The sequence below is a fragment of the Euprymna scolopes genome, chromosome 45, assembly GCF_053919585.1.
Source record: "Euprymna scolopes isolate OS-2025 chromosome 45, ASM5391958v1, whole genome shotgun sequence".
Classification (NCBI taxonomy): Eukaryota; Metazoa; Mollusca; class Cephalopoda; order Sepiida; family Sepiolidae; genus Euprymna; species Euprymna scolopes.
The window spans coordinates 32,955,627-32,977,930 of NC_136526.1; the positions used below are offsets into that span (position 1 = coordinate 32,955,627).

General features: G+C 33.6%; 2 protein-coding genes and 1 long non-coding RNA gene across 3 annotated transcripts; 2 read left to right on the forward strand and 1 right to left on the reverse strand.

The window, feature by feature from the left end:
• Window positions 1-217: 217 nt before the first annotated feature.
• On the reverse strand, window positions 218-6,522 carry LOC145269388 (uncharacterized). The gene is made up of 2 exons (XR_013865023.1): window positions 5,692-6,522; window positions 218-1,018 (listed from the first exon to the last, which is right to left on the reverse strand). It is a non-coding gene; the product is annotated as an uncharacterized LOC145269388 (long non-coding RNA).
• A 3,962-nt stretch (window positions 6,523-10,484) lies between these two features.
• Window positions 10,485-13,178, forward strand: LOC145269154 (uncharacterized). The gene has a single exon (XM_080124762.1). The coding sequence runs from the start codon at window positions 10,485-10,487 to the stop codon at window positions 13,176-13,178; it is 2,694 nt and encodes an 897-aa protein (XP_079980888.1).
• Window positions 13,179-13,316: 138 nt separating this feature from the next.
• LOC145269155 (uncharacterized) lies at window positions 13,317-14,840 on the forward strand. Its single transcript, XM_080124763.1, has one exon. The coding sequence runs from the start codon at window positions 13,317-13,319 to the stop codon at window positions 14,838-14,840; it is 1,524 nt and encodes a 507-aa protein (XP_079980889.1).
• Window positions 14,841-22,304: the final 7,464 nt, after the last annotated feature.

Genomic DNA, 22,304 nt, shown 5'->3' on the forward strand with positions numbered 1-22,304 from the left:
AAATCACAACATATTTTACATTAATCTAGTTTGTTATATGAACTTACATGTGATTTAACTTCATTTCTGAGATAAAAATAAAAATATTTCATAGGAATATTGTATCTATCGAGTATATATTCGCATATGTGTAAAACTGTAACTGCAAAATATATGTTTGAATGTGCTGTAACATAGGCTGTTACATTGTAAATAGATCAAATGATTAAAAGGTGTATTTTTAAGCTTTTTTATATGTAGTTTTATTGGAAATCTGCATCATATACTTCATACATGCCTATATACATAGTTTCTTCTTCATATGTGTTCGCATATGACGCAACATATGACGCTTAGTTATAAAAGAATGGCTACATACTTCACAAGAATATGGTTTTTCTCCAGTATGCGTCCTCATATGTTCCAACATATGATGTTTATGTGTAAAAGAAAAGCCACAGACTTCACAAGCATATGGTTTTTCTCCAGTATGTGTTCGCATATGTTTCAACATATTTTGTTTTACTGTAAAAGAAGAACCACATACTTCACAAGAATACGGTTTTTCTCCAGTATGTATTCGCATATGTTGCAACATAGTGTGTTTATGTGAAAAGGAAGAGCCACATATTTCACAAGCATATGGTTTTTCTCCAGTATGTATTCGCATATGTTTCAACACAGTTCGTTTTTCTGCAAAAGACGATCCACATATCTCACAAGCATATGGTTTCTCTCCTGTGTGAGTTCGAACATGTATGACTAAGTTGTATTTCTTTGTAAAAGAGGAGCCACATACTTCACAAGAATATGTTTTTGCTCCAGTATGCGTTTGCATGTTTAACCATAGTCTGTTTATGCATAAAAGAAGAGCCGCATACTTCACAGGAATATGGTTATTCACCAGTATGTGTTCGCATATGTATCAACATAGTCTGTTTCTGTGTAAAAGATGCACCACGTATCACCAATATATAGTTCTCAGCTTTCCAGCTGTTAAAGAAATTTGCATTGGTTTTCCTTTTTATTGTTAGTTATTCTGCAAAATAAAAATAAAAGATAAATTGAAAGAAAAATGTGTATTTTATAGTGCTTTTTAAATAAGCAAGAAGCCTCAACAAAAAAATTAAATTACTCTGTACAAATTTTTAAGGATATCTTACAATACATTATTGATTAAATTAAACACATAATGAGGATATTTTTAATACCTCTGAATTAAAAAAACGAATTAATTTATTTTAAATAAAATTAAACTTAACATCAACAAAAAAATTATGTAAAAATTTTGTTTTTAATATTAAAAATGTGTATTTTTTAATATAGTTTACAAAGGTTTATCATAATATATTTCATTATTTTATATATTTTATATGTACTAAATAAACTATACCTATTGGAGTTATTTTCACTTCAATAAATAGAATTTTTTAAAAACAATTGTATTAAAATGTAACAATTGCAATCATAATATTTTATCAAAATATATTATTTCATGTATTTTATTGTATTATAATGTAACAATTGCAATCAAATTATTTTATCAAAATATATTTTTATCTCATATTTTATTGTATTAAAATGTAACACTTGCAATCAAATTATTTTATTAAAATATATTTATTATATTTAATTGTATTAAAATGTAACAATTCCAATCACAATATTTTATTAAAGTATATTATTTCATATATTTTATTGTATTAAAATGTTATAATTGCAATTAAAATATTTTATCAAAATATATTTATTATTTCATATATTTAATTGTATTAAAAGATAAGAAATGCAATTTTTCAGACTACATTCAGAAAACTTAAATGTAATTATGATTGAAGAAACAGTAAATCAACAGAATAACAATATGATGAATAATAATTGTAGATTGAAGTTAATGTTATAGACTAGTTGTGTTCACTCCAGCCAATCCGTTATTAAATGGATTGATATAGTTAAGTTTATACATTATATGCTTTATAAATATTAGACGCCAGATCCCATACATATGTACATGGTTTGCAAGCAATAAAAATAGAATAAAGTTTTGCCTTTATAAAATTAAGCTGTATTCATATCACTCATTAATGCAAAAGCATTTTCATTAGAAAATCAAACCAAGAAAGAAATTAAAGCATATGTCTACGACATATATGAAAGAGTCACATCTGAAAGCAATATGTCTGGACACTGGATACAATGTCAATTGATCAAATAGGGGGTTGGAGATTAGATTGTTTTTCATTTTCAAGAGCGAGCATCCAGATTTTGCAACTATTAATAACTTTTTATAAAAGTCAATGTGCATCATCCCCACCCCTCTAAAAATCTAGTAGAATACTAACTAAAAGGCAAGCACACTGCAAAAAAGATCTCCTCTCAATAACAACTTCAAATACTAATAGAGTCGTGAAATATTCAGTACTTAAAAAGCATAAAACTTAAAACATATTCAGATTTTTAGAACAGATAAAAAAATAAAGACAAATATAAAATTCTGGTAGTGTTTTATTTCTCCATTAGTGTTTTCAATTTTCATCATCAAATTTTAAAAACATTGTCTATTTATAAATTGTACCTTTTGTAAATTTTTACTTTAAAAAGGTTTATAAAGAAAAGCTATTGCAGAACGGATGAATTGATAAAACCAATAATAAAACTGAAAATTATTTAACATCTATCTGCTTATCCTCTCGTGACTGAAGTAACGAGAACAAGCAACTCCAGGTATGCAATATAGGATTCGTTTCGAAATTCAGTACATATTTCTGAATTAACAAAGATTTCGAAAACACTTGAATGTAATACTAGCAATACACACGAAAAAAATTGAAATAGCTTAAACTATTTCAATATTGGTCTATATAGAAAGAGCTTGAACGTTTAAATTATTTTTTATTAATAAATTATACCTTTTTTTATTTTTTACTTTAAAATGTTTTAAAGGAGCCATGCCTGGATACATTACTAAGTAAATTCAAGCAAACAAACACATTCATTTTCGTTGAATGGTTAATCCTCAGTATGGATAATACTCATAAAACAATTGAAAATTATTTAACACCTATCTGCTCATGGCGGAAGAAACGAGAACATGCTACTCCAAGGATTCAATATACGATTCTGTCCGATATTCAGTACAGATTTCTGAATTAACCAAGAAGATTCCCAAAACAGTTGAATGTAATACATTCCAGAACATTGCGAGATAATACAAAAGATGAGAACAGTAGATATAACAAAAAATTATTAAAAATCCTCAGTCCCTGTCTAAAAAAATCAGAAACAAAATGGCGTTTGAAGTGCAAATATATTTTCTAATTTTACATATTTTTTTAAGGAGAATGTCATTTTTGATAAATATTAATGCATAAAAATCTATACAAATTTCCAATTCATTAATAATATTCTCATCTGTATTAATACTTATTTCGAATATTTTTTAGACTAATTATTTTATTTTTAAAATTTACAGTTTCATATTTTTAAGAAATACAATAGACAGTATTAGTCTCGAAGCAAAACATTTATAAACTTATGCTATTAAAATTTTTATAAAAAATAAACTCATACAGTTACGAAATTGATTAAAAAAATTAAAATTAAACATTTTTTACAAAAAGAAATATTTACCTGTTATTGAAATTAAAATTATATTTACACAATTTGCTTCCTTTAAAGGTCACAAAGGACTGCATCGAAATTTTGACTATAGATATATGCAATTCAGTTTTTTGGTATGAGTCTTAAAAATTAATTCAAATACATTTGTTTTAATACAATAAAAAAGCAAGGAACTATTATTTACAAAATTCTAATATTTTTTAACACCAAAAAATTACATGTAACGTCTTTTTTTCAAGAATGTAAATATAAAATTAAAGGTAAAATACTATAATTAAAAATGAAATACTTTAATATTAAATTATTTCTAAATGGAAGATAAAAATGACTTAATTTCGTCAAAATATGATATAAAACAATAAAAAAAATATTAACAAGTAATGGAATGCATTGGTTAGAGATTATACTTTCATTTTATGTATTCTTGTGATTTATCTTCTGAAAAAGAAAAACATATTTGTATTTAATGAAGAAATCAATTACAGAAAACAATTTTAAGGATTAAACATCTGTATTGTTTTGTCAACAAAGAAAGTAATCTATCAAAATAAAATAAAATTTTGTTAATGTATAGCTGAATTATGAATTTTTTGTGCTATCTATATATAAAAGCGAAAATGTGTGTATGTATGTTTGTCTTTTGTGTATGTCCAAGAAAGGCTTTTTTCAGAGAAGCGGTCGGTCGGCTCACAACTTCTTAAAACTTTTTATATCATATACAAATCGTAATATCTACGAGTTAACAATGAAGCTCGCCTGTCTATTTAATTTACTCGACTTCGGGAAGATAAATATTCAACAGTTTCCACTCGCCACATGTGGATTAGGCTTTTTCCTATGATAAAAGCGACACTAATTCTGGCGGTATCTTTCTGGTCGCCATCGCCATAAATGTCCAAAAGCAATCAGCTTTGATCAATGTGGAAATATTTTCCTTATATCAGAAGACAATTGCTATTCAATTTGGACAAGGGAGCTGTTTCCCCCCCCCCTCCCCAACATCTGCAGAAAATAAAAATAAAAAAAGCGTTTCCGCATTTAATAAAATGCTACTCCGCAGTCAAAGTTGACCTCATTAAGTCATTAAAACGTGCACCTGCCAAATCCAAGTAATTAAATAAATTCAAACGCGTTAGTCATGATGGCGCAATGGTTAACGTCGCATGTTTTTTTTTCACACTAATTTCCAACTTCGCCTTAAGGGTTCGGGTTGGATCCTCATACTCACCTACCAAAATTCTTTTTTTTGATTTACCTCCAAACACCCGGGCAACGCCGGGTACCCCCCGCTAGTATATATATATATATATATATATATATATATATATATATATATATATATATATATATATATAGTAAATGCAATGCTTAGTTTACATCTAAATAAAAATAAATTGGAAAAAATATATTCTTAAAATTTTAAAGATAATTAGGACATTTGTCATCAGATTAAAATTTATCCAATGTTTCCAAAAACTATCGTATTTTAAATATGGTTTCAATAATTTGAAACGTGGGTTCATGCAGAACAAGTACAATTTTATTTAAAATAACTTAACAATAAAATAAAATACGCATCAATAACTTAATATAACTGCAAACACATCCTAATCATATCTTATTATGCTAATACTGAATCCATTGTTAGGCATCAAGTTTAAAGTCTATTAATTTTTGTTCAGTGCAATTCGGTTTCATTCAGTAATGTTTTCGTTCAGTTTTTTTTTTTATTGTTTTGTGTGTGTGTGTGTGTGTGTGTGTGTGTGTGTGTGTGTGTGTGCACGCGCGTGCGCGCGCTACTGAAAGTAGCACGGGCTGGGGAGGGGTGTATTTATACTGAATTACTCAGGTTCAAAACTTTTTTATGTATGTTTAGCAAATACGTTTTAATATGGAAATCGTTTTTCGTGCAGTCATAAACAACTAAAAAAAAATCACAATTGTAAAGAATTCTATATTACAATCGTTTATATGCAGACATACAACGTTAACTCATTTCTATATCAATACGAAAGCGAAACATAATAGTTTGATCGCGCCTCAGTAGTAAAAAAGAACATATAAAATCAATTAAATTCAAGTAATACTTACTTTTTGTTTGGCAATCTGTTTAAACAAAGAAACGATTATAAGATGAGTTAATTAAAACGATTTTGACGAGTCGAAGTCAACAGTTTAAGATGGCGACCGGAAAAGCAAGTTCGCAGAAAATTAATATAATTATTTTCACTTTGGTGATTTTAAATTTTGTGTTTATTTTTACTTATTACGTATTGTGTTGAATTAAAATTTTTGATTTCGTTTTTAAAATGATTAATGATTGATTGAGCAAGCAATTAATTTTTAATCTAAAAATAAAATGCAATCACTTTTAATATTAGTAGAGATAAAAAAAAGAAGCAAATTTTTCTGTGAGTCTAGTGCAAAAATGATTTATTTTATTGTCAAATTGAATATACAAGAAGATAAATATTGCATCAGTTATGTTAAGTATTGTTTTTAATAAAATTCCTTAAAAAAAATAAATCGTTTGTGTTTGAAAGGTGATTTGGATTAATTTATTCACCCATTTGTTTGTACCAATGTTTGCTGTAAACTATGACCGGTCATATTTAGTTACTGATATTAAGTAATTGGTAAATATTTACTTTAACTACAACAGAATATCGACCAATCAATTTTTTTTTCGCTGACAACGAATCTGATATCGCAAATTTACCGTTTGCATAGTATTAACCCCTCTTGCACTATTTGAGCCATATCACCGTAACGCTGTCGCTACGCGTGAGCAGTTCTTATGGAAATGTACATTATTAACCAATTAGTACGTACGTGCCAAATGAATGCCGACGCTCAAAATGTATAAACATTTTGATCCCTCCCTTTACTTAAAAATTCACCAAAAATCAGGAATTTAACCAATTTTCATGAAATTTTCAGTATTTATCAAATAATGATCACGGAATATAATGAATGCATTTTTTTTTTTTTTTTAGATCTGAGTGGAAATGTCTAAACAAAAAATACTTATTACTAAAGTTATGGTTTTCAGTAATAAAAAAATGAAATAATTTATTTTTGCTTTTTTTTATGAAAATAAAGCATCGTAAATTATAACAATTAAAAATAAAATTGCCCGTCCCTACTAATTAGAGACCGACCCTTGATTTATTACCATAATTGTTCAAGGAGAAGCGTGTATTTCTTTTCATACATTTTTCTATTATCAACATATAACGCAACATTTCTACGTAACGATTACTATTAGTACAATATACTGTGCAAAGTGAATAATTAGATGTAAATAAATTATTGATATTGAATAGAAAATTATTTTTATTACATTTTTTTTTATTTGTGTGAAAAAAAAATAGTTTTCTGTATGTCGTGAATTGACGAAAATTTTATTCCTAATGTACCTAATGTGAATAGACTTTAGGAATAACATTTTCGTCAATTCACGAAATAGAGAAAACTACTTTTTTTCACACAAATAAAAAAAGTGGAATAAAAATAATTTTCCATTTAATATCAATAATTTGTTTACATTTAATCATTCTCTTTGCACAGTATATTGTAGTAATAGTAATTGTTACTTAGAAATATTGCGCCATGTGTTGATAATAGAAATATAAAAAAATGCCGGAAAAAAAAAAAACTGTACATCTGCACATTTTTTTCCACAAATTTCGTGTTTTTTTTTTTTTGTTTTGTTTTTTCATATTTATGCCAAAATATAAAAGTAAGATTTAGATATATAATTTTAAAAGTCATATTTTTCCTTATAAAATAAAAATTAATTTGTTGGTGAAATATTCAAAATGTTATTTTAAACTATTATAGAAGAAAAGGTTTTCTAAACTATTGTTCATTTTTCTTCATGTACAAAGAGTGTTTTTAGGTTGCACAATTGGGCTTTGTATATCAGCTCAGATATTTTTTTATCATATGTTTTTAAAATATGCATCATACTACCGTATACTAAACATTCAACCGCTAACTCAGATATTCCAACCGAGAGATTTTTTAAAGTTTCTGACCGTCTCTTTAAGTGCAATTGTTTATATAACTCTTGAACTTGGTAAACCGGATATATTTGCCAAGATATATTTGGGGATACTAACTTCTACTAAGGTTGCTTCTTTCTTCTTCTTGCCCATTATTACTATGTCAGGTTTTATGGCTCCGTTTCGTAGGTACGTAGCTGTCGGAATTAAATAGTCATAATTGATGGCGTATTACTCATTTTCGACTGGTTCTTTTTTTTTCTAATATATGTTTCCAGGATTTGCTGCTTCATTCGATGTTCAACTTTTTACAGATCGTCAAGTCTCAAGTGGAGATACTTACAAACTCCATTGTATCAAGTCGTATATTCTTTATTCCCCTAGCAGAAGCTTACAGTTGGATGTCAACTGGCTCAAACTCACTACTTTTGTGTGGTAGAACCTGCATTTGCTGTCATTGCTTAGACCACTTATTTCCTTAAAAGCATTGGTCATCAAGCCTTGACCTTGCAGCCATTATGATTCTCTCCTGATTTTCGGTCAGTCATGGTGACTTTTTTTTATATATATAACATTACCATTTTCAGTATCATGAGTTGACTGGTGAAATTAATCAGATCTTTAATTAATTAGGCAGGTTAAATCAAACTAATTTAACTGTGAAAATAATTAATTTTGAAATTACTAAATCATTTGAATTTAAATAAGAGATTGTGAAAATCAGTAAAAAGAAAGAAAAAAGTCCCCAAATACAGATACTGTTTCATGTGTGAGGATGCTCACGGATAAAATATAACACAAAACCAGTCGTTGTGTTTACTCGGCAACCATCTTTATTTAATACTCTTCTTACACCGGTCACCTCCAAGGGGCGTTATTCCAAACGGTGTAACACCTGTTGTGATTCATGCAACATCTTCCCTTTTCTCAAAGAAAGGAGAAAATAAACAAACAAAAAAATCATCTGAACGGAATTAAAATAAAATATTATTGGAATTATTACGGAGTCACTGGTGTGGTGCCCTGTGATTGGATGAAAAACAACCAATCATGGGCTGCCATTCTAGTTTCCTCCCCGACCCCTATTTGCGCGGCCCCTTTGAACTTTCGGCCTCTTTTGCGGTTGGGACCTGATTGCGAGTACATCCATTTCGCCAGCTCTCCGCCACCAGAAATACGGGACGCACGTGGAGTCCAAGCCGTAATAGCAGCACAGACCAAGGCCGCACCTTTTCTCTTTCATACCAACTAAGGACACAGGAAAGATTTAATTGATAAACGGACACATCACATCTGTGAGATAAGTTTCCCGCAAACCCAATTGTTTGCAACACATTTCTTTTCCTTTTTGTAAATACAGTTTTTTCATAACATTTAACTCTGTGTTTGTGTTTCCTTTCTTCTTGACGTCGTCACATTACTTTGTTACCTCAAACGTTTGGGAAATCCCAATAATTTGCAAACAATTGAAACTAGCCTTTTACGCTAGAGACTAAAAATAACACGTGGAATAATTTAACACGAAATAGATTTGTGTAAATTCAATTCAACCGTGACGTCGCTTGAGGAAGGGAATACAAGCCTATGCTATTTTGGTGTTACTACTGGGACTGTAGAGCTTAATTTCGTCCGTCCCCCCTTTTTTTCTTTCTTTCCTTCCGTTTCTTTCCTTTATTTTGCTTGTAGATATTTGCTCTCAGCAGTATGAATGATTTTAAACAGATAAAGGGCGTTAGAGCCTTGATTTTTAATAGAGATTCCTTTAAAAGGAAAATAACTTCGGCCGTTGATTTAATGTCAGCAGAAGTGTCGCTCAATAACATTTGTTTTAAAAGGCAAGAAATTCTTATTAACAAATGGTTGACGGAGGTCGACGTAATTAATAATAGAATAAGTGAAGCCTGTGAAAAGGCCGATATCAATTTAGAAGATAGCGGTATGTTGGAAGACGAAAAGTTACAGGCGGAGTTCGTTTACAACATATTCAAAAGGCTCACTGAACTGGAAGAGAATATTTCTCCTTCCAATAAAGAATCTGTCCTAGTACAAAATCCACAAATGCCACTCGCAGCCGCGTGCGTTTCAGCCCCACGGTTGCAGTGTGCTAAATTTAGTGGCATAAGAGCTGGTAAATTTGAATTTAAAAATTTCCTAGCTATATTTGAGAATTGTGTGGACGCCGTACATTAAAAAAAAGCCAAATTATCACTTTTAAAAAGTTTTTTGACAGGTTACGCGTCCCAGTTAGTGTCTCACCTCTCGTTAGAATATGAAAACTTTGAAGTGGCCATCAATTTATTGAGAAAGGAGTTTTTGGATATTCCTCTCATTATCGATGAAATTTTTAAACAACTGCTGGGTAATACTCCTAAATATGACCCAGAGTTTGCTAACATAAAAAGTTTTTTGTCAGAAATAAAGGCTGACCTAGCTGAACTAAAGACTTCGTATGGTCTGGATTTTTTTGAAGAAAACACTCCTGGCTACGAACTGATTAGCCATGTAATTTTTTCGAAATTACCCCCAACTCTTCAAAAAGAGATAATAAGAAAAGTTGATAGTAACTATCCAAAAAAGTTGATAGTAACTATCCAAAAAACTATCAGATCTTTGATAGTTATAATGAGGTCATAAAAACCTTGATAAAAACCAGTTTTAAAAAAACTCCAAATTCCCACCAAGACAATTTCAAATCTAGGGAAGGAAATTATAATAAAAATAATAATGTAAGGAAGGGGTGTCCCAACGTTGGAAAACTTTGCTATAAAATCTAGCAAAGTTACTAAGCATTGCAGATTTTGCAGCGTCAATGGACACACTATGAACCATTGTCCAAAATATTTCTCCCTTGAGTCGAGACGTTCTAGGTGTAGAGAAATGGGCTTATGCCTCCTTTGTACAAGTGCCAATCATAGAACAGAAGACTGCTATGGCAAAGGAAATAAATTACCTCGGAGATGTGCACATTGTAAATCCCGAGGCCACGTTACCCCACTTTGTAATGAAACAGATAAGGGTGGAAACAGTCCAACTGCTTCCACGCACGTGTGTGCTAACACTAGCATGCAGGAACAACCTTACATTTTGCCGATAGTGGCAATTACTGTTTTTAAAGGAAAACGAAAATATAGAGTTAACTGCCTCTTTGATACAGGCAGTCAAAGAACCTATTTCTCCAGGAATGTTATTGAAAGATTAGGGTGTTATAAATCTCTCCTCACTCCAGTTGAATACGAGGTAAAAACCTTTGTAGGGTCGCAAACAAAAAAATTGAACCAACTTGTAGTGGGGATTGAGGTAACTAAGGGTAGTTCCTTGTCTCTACCAGTTCTTATCGATGATGAATTCGATATGAACTTAAGATTTGATAATTTTAAGTCTGTAAAGAAAAATTTAATTAATTTAAATTATACCTTGGCCTTTTTGCACGAAAAAAATGACATTCGTGTACATGGCCTTTTAGGCATTGATGTGATTCAATTCATGAAGAACATCAAAATGATAGACTGCATGCAGGGCTCTGCATGGGAGTTTCCTGCAGGCATTTCCCCGTTTGGCAATTGCCAACATTTTTTGTATGATAAACAATGTAATCCTAAGAAGATTAAGAATAAGGATCTCCACAATTATCATGCCATAGTCTCCAAATACTCTACGTGCACAGACATTAGGGTAAATTTTGTAATGAACCCGATAAAGAGCTACCCTGATCCCCTTGCTGAAATATTTGATGAGAGTCAAGTAGAAAGAAATTTAGAGAAAATGTTTGATGTAGATTCTCTAGGAATATCATCGGAAGGCGAGGCTACTTGTAATTATGACAAAAGTAAAATTATGGAATTTGAAAAGTCCATTGAATTTAAAAATAATGCGTATCATGTGAAACTCCCCTGGCATGATGACAAAATCAAGTCTGTACCTTCCAATCACAGAATTGCACTTTCAGTGCTAAACAGAGTAGTAAACAAGCTCGAGCAACAAAAATTACTCGATGACTATGCTGAAATATTTCATCAACAGGAGCAGGAGGGTATCATCGAACGTTTTGAGGTAGCTCCTGAGATTTTTTCAAAATACATTTGGATACCACATAGGCCTGTTTTCAAGATGGATGAACAGTCTACTACTAAGATTAGACCTGTCTTTAACTGCTCCCTGAAGACTAATGGTAAATATTCTTTAAATGAAGCAGCTTATCCTGGCATAAATTTAATGGGAGATATGCTGGAATTACTATTATTATTTAGGTCTAACAAATATGTGATGTTAGCAGACATTCGTAAGGCTTTCCTTATGATCAAACTCGGATCTCTCGAAGACCGTAACAGATTTTGTTTTTTTATGAAGGAAGGCAATAGACTGGTTTGTTTAAGATATACCACTATTATTTTTGGGTTTAACGCCAGTCCCTTCATTTTGAATTTCATAATAAAGCACCATGTCCGAATGTTTCCTGCTGATGACTGCTCTGACATGTTGAAGAAAAATTTCTATGTGGATAACCTGATTAAAACAAGTAACTCTGTTGAAATGTTATCAAACCTCTATACAACGGCCAATCATCGTATGGAAAGAGGTCATTTTAATCTTAGATCATGGAATACGAATTGTGAGGAACTTAAAACCTTAATGATAAAAGATCAGAAACTCGTAGAACATGGCTGTGAATTGGAGAAAGTTTTAGGCTACAGGTATTCCACATTAGAGGATACACTTCAAATTTCTAGGTCATCTATTGATCAGCAAGTTACCACTAAAAGAGGTATTTTAACTCAAACTGCAAGGGTTTTCGACCCACTATCTCTGTGTCTACCTGTTACTATCAGAGGCAAAATGCTCTTGAGAGATTTGTGGTCGCAGAAATTAGACTGGGATGATGTTGTGCCCGAGGAATACCAGGCTTTATGGTCTGCTTTATCACGGGACCTTTCCAAGCTGGATTCACTGCAGTTCCCTAGATTTGTAATCAGTGAAGCCAACCCAGCCGATTTTTTTATATTTTGTGATGCCTCTAAAGGGGCATATGGGTTTGCAGTTTATAGTGCACAAAATGGCAAGTCCCATTTGTTATTTTCCAAAGCTAAGGTGGCTCCTATGAAGCCCAAAAGTTTACCTACGCTTGAATTGTTGGCTGTGTTTTTGGCCATTAAGTGCTTATTACCTTTGTTGAAAGCCTACTCCCAAATTGAGATTAGAGATATCGTTATATCTGTTGATGCACAGGTTGTGTTGTCATGGCTTTTGTCTGACAACATAAAAACTAAAAACCTGTTTGTAAGAAACAGACTAAAAGACATCCAACAAATGACTGAGGAACTAAAAGAAAAAAGATCGTTAACTGTAAAATTCAGATACGTTCCTACAGACCAAAATCCTGCCGACTTGCTCACAAGAGGAGTAACCTTTGAAAAATTTCAGCAGAATTTAAGCCGCTGGACTTCGGGTCCTGAATGGCTTAGTAAAAGTCCCATAAAATGGCCATCAAGTGAATTTCAGTGCCAAAGCTTAAAGAATAAATCTATTATACAGTCTACATCATTAAATTACACTGTAGTTAATGTTGAGCCTTAACCGGTGATACCCTTTGGTAGATACTCAGATCTCAATAGATTACTTAACGTTACTACCAACATATTTAAGGTTAGAAATAAAATCAAACATGTAGACCTAGATCCCAGCAACTGTGCTAAAATCTATTTACTTAAGGTAATGCAACAACAAAGCTTTCCTACAGAATTTGCTTACCTGCAATCGCCTCAAGGAAAAGAAGTACCTGAATCAGTAAAAAATTTAAATTTATTCTTAGATGAAAGTGGAATCATCAGAAGAATAGGTAGAATAGGTAAAGTCACTACTTATGATTATGAAGTTATCGATCCTGTCTTATTGGCTAAGGATCATGATTTAACTGAACTTATCATCGTAGAATATCACAAAAGATGTAAACATCTGGGAATTCAATCAACCCTAACTAAAATCCGCCTTTCAGGGTTTTGGATACCCAAGGCGAGACAAGCCGTCAAAAAAGTACTTTCAAAGTGCATCTTGTGCAAAAAATTTAATAGCCTTGCATTTAAGTATCCTAAGGTTACAAATCTTCCCAAACATCGTGTGAATCTCATTAAACCATTTTTACACACTGGGATTGACTATACGGGACATGTTTGGGTGAAAGGTGATGAAGGTGTAAGTAAAATGTATATGCTTATATTTACTTGCCTAAACATTAGAGCAGTACACATAGAATTAGTTAAAGATATGAGCACTCACTCGTTTATCCTGGCTCTGATCAGATTTACAAATATGCATGGAATCCCATCTCATATTTACAGCGATAATGCCAGATCCTTTATAGCTGGTTGTAATCTTATAGAGGAAGTTTTTGCCTCCTCTGAATTTAATGAACACTTCCAAGTGTATAATATTAAGCATATCAGAATACCTTTATATGCTGCTTGGGTGGGGAGCACATGGGAACGTATGATCAGAACCATTAAATCTTGTTTGTATAAAACAATTGGGCGATCTCGAATTAAATATTTTGATCTCCTTACTATAATTTCGGATATTCAAAATGCCATAAATCAAAGACCTCTCACTTACAGGTGTTCTTCGGATTCAGACCTCGAAATAATAACCCCCAACTGTTTTCTTCGTCCTAATGCCAATTTAGGACTTGTACTAAAATTAGATGACCAGAATGTTTGGAAATCTGACCCTCCTTCAAGATTAAATGTAGTAAAATCCATTGAAGCACGGGATTCTATGCTAACTAGATTCCGTGAGCTTTTGTATCAAGACTATTTGTTGAGTTTGAGGGAGCAATGTAAAGATTTGCACGAGGTCAATTTTCACAATCGTATCAAGGTTGATGATGTGGTTCTTGTTAAAAATCCTGCCAAGGCTAGACCATTTTGGTTGCTGGGAAGAGTTTTGGAATTAATTGTTGGTGACGACAAAAAAATTCGTTCTGTAAAAGTTAAAAGAGGTGACGGGTCGGTTCAGGTCCATTCTATCAAGCTCCTGTATCCTCTGGAATTATCTTTAACTCACGCACACCATCCTGGAATTGTTCCAGACTCCAAGGGAGTAGTTGATGCTGCAAATTCAAAATCTCCTAATGATGTACCAAATACTAATAGCTCATCTGTTCCAATGAAACAACGTCCTAAAAGGACTAAAAATTTAAAAGGTAGTAAAAACTCTTTTACTAACCCCTATATATACTATTAAATTCAGTTTATCTAAAACAATCTTCACATACCTTAGCTTATAGGTACTTATTGTAAAAAGAAGAAAAAATAATAACTGGTAATGATATCCTACCTTATTATTGAAGGGATGAAATTTCTATAGTCCTATTGGTGCACCAAAATGAGAATTCTTTACATACAAAATAAATCACTACACTCACTTCTTTCAAACCTTTAAGCTCTTTGTGAATACAATCTTCTACTCTTCTATATTCTAGTATGTTTGCCTTAAAAAAAAAAATCTTTTTCCTGTGAACTTTATTATTGGCTATGTTTGCCTTCAAAAGAAAATCTTTTTCCTGTGAACTTTATTATTGGCTATGTTTGGCCTTCAAAAAAAAAAGATCTTTTTCCTGTGAACTTTATTATTGGCTATGTTTGCCTTCAAGAAAAAAAAAAATCAATTTTCCTGTGAACTTTATTATTGGCTATGTTTGCCTTCCAAAAAAAATCTATTTTTCCTGTGGACTTTATTATTGGCTATGTTTGCCTTAAAAAAATCAATTTTCCTGTGAACTTTATTATTGGCTATGTTTGCCTTCCAAAAAAAATCTATTTTTCCTGTGGACTTTATTATTGGCTATGTTTGCCCTCAAAAGCAAAAAAATAATTTTCCTATGAACTTTTTTATTGGCTATGGTTGCCTTCAAGAAAAAAAATCAATTTTTCTATGAACTTTATTATTGGCTATGTTTGCCTTAAAAAAAATCAATTTTCCTATGAACTTTACTATGGGCCTTATTTGCCTTCAAAGGGAGGCAAATCCAAGTTTCTGCGACCTTTCATTATGGGATAGTTTGCCTTACAATAAGCCTGCTATGAACCTCCAGCTTAAAAGCATAAGGACCTGTAACTGCAGAGAATTATGTTGAAATGATTTCATATTGTAATTTTGTTTTGGGGAGAATATTGGAATTATTACGGAGTCACTGGTGTGGTGCCCTGTGATTGGATGAAAAACAACCAATCACGGGCTGCCATTCTAGTTTCCTCCCCGACCCCTATTTGCGCGGCCCCTTTGAACTTTCGGCCTCTTTTGCGGTTGGGACCTGATTGCGAGTACATCCATTTCGCCAGCTCTCCGCCACCAGAAATACGGGACGCACATGGAGTCCAAGCCGTAATAGCAGCACAGACCAAGGCCGCACCTTTTCTCTTTCATACCAACTAAGGACACAGGAAAGATTTAATTGATAAACGGACACATCACATCTGTGAGATAAGTTTCCCGCAAACCCAATTGTTTGCAACACCTTTCTTTTCCTTTTTGTAAATACAGTTTTTTCATAACATTTAACTCTGTGTTTGTGTTTCCTTTCTTCTTGACGTCGTCACATTACTTTGTTACCTCAAACGTTTGGGAAATCCCAATAATATATATAAAAAAAGTGATCTAGGCATTCATTGAGCAGACTACCCTCCTGCCTAACAGGGATTATTCTGCCCTTCCCTACTTTATTTCGCATAGTCCCTGAATCTCACAGGATCTCTCACTACTCTTCCCGACCGTGTTGTCCGTAGGCTTGCTTTTGTTTGTTCGGGGCTTGATATCATTGGGGGTGGTGTCGGGTTAACTCCCTCTCCCAATTTACCTTCGTACCCAGGTTGGCTTGGGTCATCTCTCTCTTCTATGCCGTTCCCTTCATTCCTGACTATTTCGCTCTGCACTCCGCACGGCTAGTGAATCAACGATGTAAGTGGGGGTGCTTCTGCAGATTTTTTTCAAGTAGACCCCATTCACTTTTACATTGTATGACCGCTCTCTCCCATACAATTACCTTCTTCCACTCTCTCTGACCCTTTATGTGGGGTTTCATCCGTACTACATCTCCAGGGTGTAACGGTTGAAGTGGTTTCACTTTGTGGTTAAAAAACTGTTCTTGTCTCCTGCTGTCTCGTTTGACACACTTTTTGAGGTTTTTGGCCAATTCTGGTCTGAGTAACTCCTCTCTAGTTGGGAGAAGAGTTTTTGTTCTCCTTGACATCAGCTTCTGAGCTGGTGATAAGAGACCCTTAGATGGTATATTCCTATGATCCAACATTGCTAGGTATGGATCAGCCTTATCCTCTATTGCTTTCCGGAAAAGGTTCTTTGCCATTTTTACTGCAGATTCCACTTTTCCATTCGCCTTGCTATTGTATGGACTGACAGGTGTATCTATAAAACACCACTTTTTAGCAAAGGTGGAAAATTCCTGGCTGCTAAACTGAGGCAAATTACACTGTGCAACACTAAAAAAAGTACAGGATATCTGCAGCAATTTTTGTATACCTAGTAACGTGGAAATTTTATTTCTGGCTTTCTTTTTGTTGAATTAGGTATAATTTGTGCAAAATTGCCACATTGGTAAATTTCAGTAAAAACGTCAAAAATGGGTTACTGACGACTTTGCAGTCACATATTATGTGTATTAAATTATAAATCTTAAGAGAAAAACACAGTTTAATATACACATATTATGTACATTATTTGTTAAATCATTTATTGGAATCATTTATTTGCTAAAGTCAGCCGAAATGAGCTATTTTTCCAGATTTAAGAGAGCTAGATGACAGAGCTAGCTTGGTTAGCATAATATTTTTTAGACCAAGGGCTAATTTTTTCAAAAGTAAAAACATAATGCTGTAGCATATGGTTTGGTGTTCACCACCTTCCGAAAAGCCATGGTATTCGTCAAGAAAGGCATTTTTTAATGTAGGTTAAAAAAATCAAGGAAAAGAAGCTAAAATCTGCCTCAGAACCTTATTTGTAGGGCACGGGAAAAATCTGAGGGTTAAAAATAGATATCCATTTAATAAAGTATTTTTTACTTAAAACCTACAATAAAGACCGGATTATTGTGTATTTTAATGTTTTAAACATAAAGGGACATTTTATACATTCTTTTCTGAAAATTTACTAAATTAAATGCAAAAAATAGAAATGAAATTTATCAACCCCTTAGTTTATGTATGAAAGAATCTAATAACTTGCTAGTGGGCGTTTATAATGGCTTAACATGTTCACATTATGGAATCCTTATTTTTCTTTATAAAACAATTTACTTTTTTTCTTGTCTTTATTCTTTAGATGCAGTATAGGCTTTTACGATGACTTCAAGACAGTGCAAAAATGATCCAAGCAAATTCTGCTACATATGTGGCGAATTAACATTTGCTAAAGAAAGGCGCAGCAATACCAGCCATATCAAGAAATTGTACAAGGCGTACTTTCATTTTGATATAGGAGACCAAGACAAGTCATGGGCTCCTCATGCCTTACATGTGTGAAAACATTGAGCGCATGGTATGCAAAAAAGAATGTTCACATGAAGTTTGGTGTGCCAATGATTTGGCGAGAGCAGAAAGATCATTCTAATGATTGCTATTTTTGTCAGCAAGACTATACGGGCTGTACAACAGCAAAAAAAAAAAAAGAAACACATTGTTTACCCAAATTTGCAATCAGCAATGCGCCCAGTTGAGCACTCAAACGAATTACCTGTACCAAAACCCCCTGATCAGGAAATGTGGAGTTCAAGCAGTGGGGATGAACATTACAGTGATGAAACAGTAGAATTTTCTAATTCAGAAAGCAATAATAAACCAATACTATTTTCTCAAGATGCTCTAAATGACTTATGCAGAGATCTTTATTTAACCAAAGACAAAAGTGAACTTCTTGCATCAAGGCTTAAAGAACATCTTCTTAGAAAAGGTGTGAAAATAACATTGTACAGAAAACGTGCACAAAACTTGCATGTTTTGTTCACTTTGACAGATGATTTATGCTTCTGCAATGACATTGTTGGACTTTTTGAACAGCTGGAAATACAATATGATAACACCAACTGGCGACTTTTCTTAGATGCATCCAAGGAAAGCATAAAAGCTGTTTTGCTTCACAATGGGAACACCCTGCCATCTGTTCCTATAGCTTACAGCACAACCATGAAAGAATCATATGAAAATTTAAAAACAATTTTAGCAAGCATACATTATGAAGTCCATAAATGGCATGTTTGTGCAGATTTCAAGGTTATAGCAATGCTCACTGGCCTTCAGCCAGGCTATACTAAATTTTGTTGCTTCTTGTGCTTATGGGACTCTAGAGCAAGAGCTGAACACTATGTACGCAATCACTGGCTTGCTAGAGATGAAATTGAGCAAGGAAAACATAACATCAAACACAAACCACTTCTGCAAAGTGATAGAATCCATTTACCACCTTTGCATATTAAACTCGAAAGCACTAGACAAGGATTCCTTAACATTTGCATATCTTGCAGAAAAGTTTCCTTCATTAAGTCGAGCTAAAATAAAAGAAGATATCTTCATAGGTCCCCAAATTCGAAAAATTGTTCTTGATGAAACTTTTAAGACACATCTCACGAGAAAAGAAAAATGTGCCTTTGAGTCATTCAAGAAAGTTTGTGATAACTTCCTGGGAAAACATCGTTCAGAAGACTATGTGCAAGTTGTGAATGATCTATTGCATCATTTTCATGATATGGGATGTAACATGTCTCTAAAAGTTCATGTGCTCCACTCTCATTTGGATTTTTTGCTGAGAATCTTGGCCATGTGAGTGATGAACATGGCGAAAGGTTCCATCAAGATATTTCATTAATAGAAAAACGTTTTAAAGGAAAATGGAACACTTGTATGTTGGCAGACTACTGATGGAATTTAAAAAAGGATGATGACACTCTATACAAGAGAGTTAAGAGGACAAATGTTGTTTAAACTGGTGAATTCGGTGTTTTTTTTCAAAATAATTAATAATAAAGTACATGAAAATGGTACCTAATCCAGAGAAATAAATGTCAGATTTGAAATCAGCATATTTTTCTTACACCGAAACAGGCCTTATATGTCTTGTATTTTTTTTAAATTCAAATTTGTTGCACAGTGTTATCAGTTACCACCTGATCTGTTATTCCATGTCGTGCAAAATGATGTTTCAGTTTGGTTACTACTGTCTTAGCTTCTGTATTTTGAAGATGATCAATTTCCCAGAAGTTGCTTATGTAATCCACAGTACAAAGATAGTCTCTATCTGTAAACTTAAACAGGTCCACTCCCACTTTCGCCCAGGGTCTGTCAGGAACTTCATGAGCCATTAATGGTTCGGCTGGATTGGCTATTTCGTATTTTCTGCATGTGGGGCATTTTGAAACAGTCTATGATCACACTGTTCATGTTTATCCAATACAACCATTCTCTTGCCCTTCTGCAACATCCTTATATTCCTAGGTGTGTAGAATGCAGCTTCTCCTTCAGTATAGCCCGCTGGGTAATTGGAACCACTACACGATTACCCCTGAAAATTAACCCATCTTGTACAGTCATTTCATTTCGTATACCAAACAACGGTCTCACCTCTAGGTCAAGATGTATTTTTTCGTCTGGCCATCCCTCCACAATTACTTGCTGCAACTGCTGCATGCTTCGGTCTTCTTTTGTGGCTGAGTGCAGTTCAAGCAGCCTCCTCTCTGTTACAGGAATGTATTCAGCTTCCTTGACATCATCTTCATTGTCCATATCTTCGCTGTTCACTCCATGGATATATGCGCTTGATAGCGTGTCTGCAAGGAACATCTTCCTACCTGGATGGTACAGAACGGTAGCATCGTAAGCCTGTAATCGCATCAGCATGTTTTGCAGTCGTTTGGAGCATTTTCCCAACTCTTTTTTCATGATAGCTTCTAATGGCCTATGATCGGTCAGTACCGTTATCTGTCGACCAAACGTATATTGATGAAACCGTTCGGTAGCATAGACTACTGCCAGCAGTTCTTTTTCAATTTGCTTATATCGGGTTTCTGTGTCAGTCAGCACATGGCTGATATAGGCTAGAGGTTGACCTTCCTGCGGTAGTGCAGCCCCCATACCCTTCTCACTTGCATCACATTGAATGACCAAAGGTTTGTTGGGTTCATAGTATCTCAATACTGGTGCCTCACTCACTAACCTTTTAATTTTTCAAAAGCTCTTTCATGAATTTGGGACCACGTCCATGGTACATCTGCCTTCACTAAATTCCGAATTGGGTCCATCACGTTGGAAATATGTGGCAGAAACTTTGCCAAGTAGTTCACAAATCCAGCCAATCTTTGCACGCCTTTAACATCTGTTGGGCATGACATCTCTTTTATAGCTTTTACCTTCCCAGGGTCAGGAAGTAACCTATCACTGGTTATCGTGTGACATAGAAAGATATAGATGTTTGTCGTAGGTTCAATTTTCCAGCATTCAATTGAATCCCACGATCACGGCATCTCTGCAACAGTTTTCTCAGTTTTTTGTCATGATCAGCTGTTGCTTCCTCCATTGTTTTACCTTTCCCAATCACAAGAAGATCATCTGCTTTGTGGATCACACCCTCTAAATCCCATACATTGTTAAAGAGGGCCTTTTGAAATATCTCTGGAGCTGGAGTAATCCCAAATGGTAAAACCTTCCACCGAAACCGACCAAATGGCGTGGTAAATGTAGTCAAACGACTGCTTACTTCATCCAATTTCAAATGCCAAAATCCATCTCGTAAATCCAGGGTGGAAAATACTTTGCTGTCAGCCAGTTCTGGCAGCAAATCATCCAATGTAGGTAGTTGGAAATGTTCCCTTTTAAAAGCTTTATTTAGTGGTCTTGGGTCTATGCAAATCCTTAGATTTCCATTTTTCTTCATCACCAATGCCAATGCACTTACCCATGGAGTTGGCTCACTTACTGGTTCAATACCTTCTTTTTAACCAGTTTCTCCAATTCAACTTTTAATTTGTCTTTCTGTGCGACTGGCACTCTTCGTGCTGCAGCTACATTTGGTGTGAATGCTCTATCCACCTCCAAATGTACCGCTCCAGGTAACTGACCCAATTCCTCCTTAAATATATCTCTGAATTCGTTTATAATGCTGTCAGAGTTCTGGCTGCTGGATTCATCCACTTGGGAAATTTTGGCTATCATTTTGAACTGGTCATGGTTGATTGTGATGAGTGCCATCTTCTGAATTACATTTGCTCCCAGTAAAGGATGGAAATGCTCTTTTACAATGACAAACTTAACTGCATATTTTTGTCCAGTTTTGGGGTTTATCATTTTGACTCGACACTCTCCCAATGGCTTCACTTCTGTTCCATTCCACTTGACCAGTGTCTTATTTGAAGGCTCCCCATTACATGCTTCTCATTCAGTATGTTTACTGATGCTCCACTGTCAAGCTGAAAAATAATTGGCTTTCCTTTCACCATCATTTCCGCTTTTATCACCTCATGATTCACAGCGTTAACTTTTTCTTTTATTGTTACACTGTCTACCTGCCTATAGTCTGAAGAACTACTACTGTCATCTTGATCCTCGGATTGTTGCGTTTTGACAGTCTGAACCTTCTTTTTCTTTGCTAGTCTGCATTTCGCAGAAAAATGATTTTTTCCATTACAGTTGTAGCATGTCTTGCCAAATG

What these genes read in the sequence shown, in the direction of transcription:
- LOC145269154 (XM_080124762.1), top strand. Translation starts at nt 10,485, where the DNA reads ATGGGCTTATGCCTCCTTTGTACAAGTGCCAATCATAGAACAGAAGAC.
- LOC145269155 (XM_080124763.1), top strand. Translation starts at nt 13,317, where the DNA reads ATGCAACAACAAAGCTTTCCTACAGAATTTGCTTACCTGCAATCGCCT.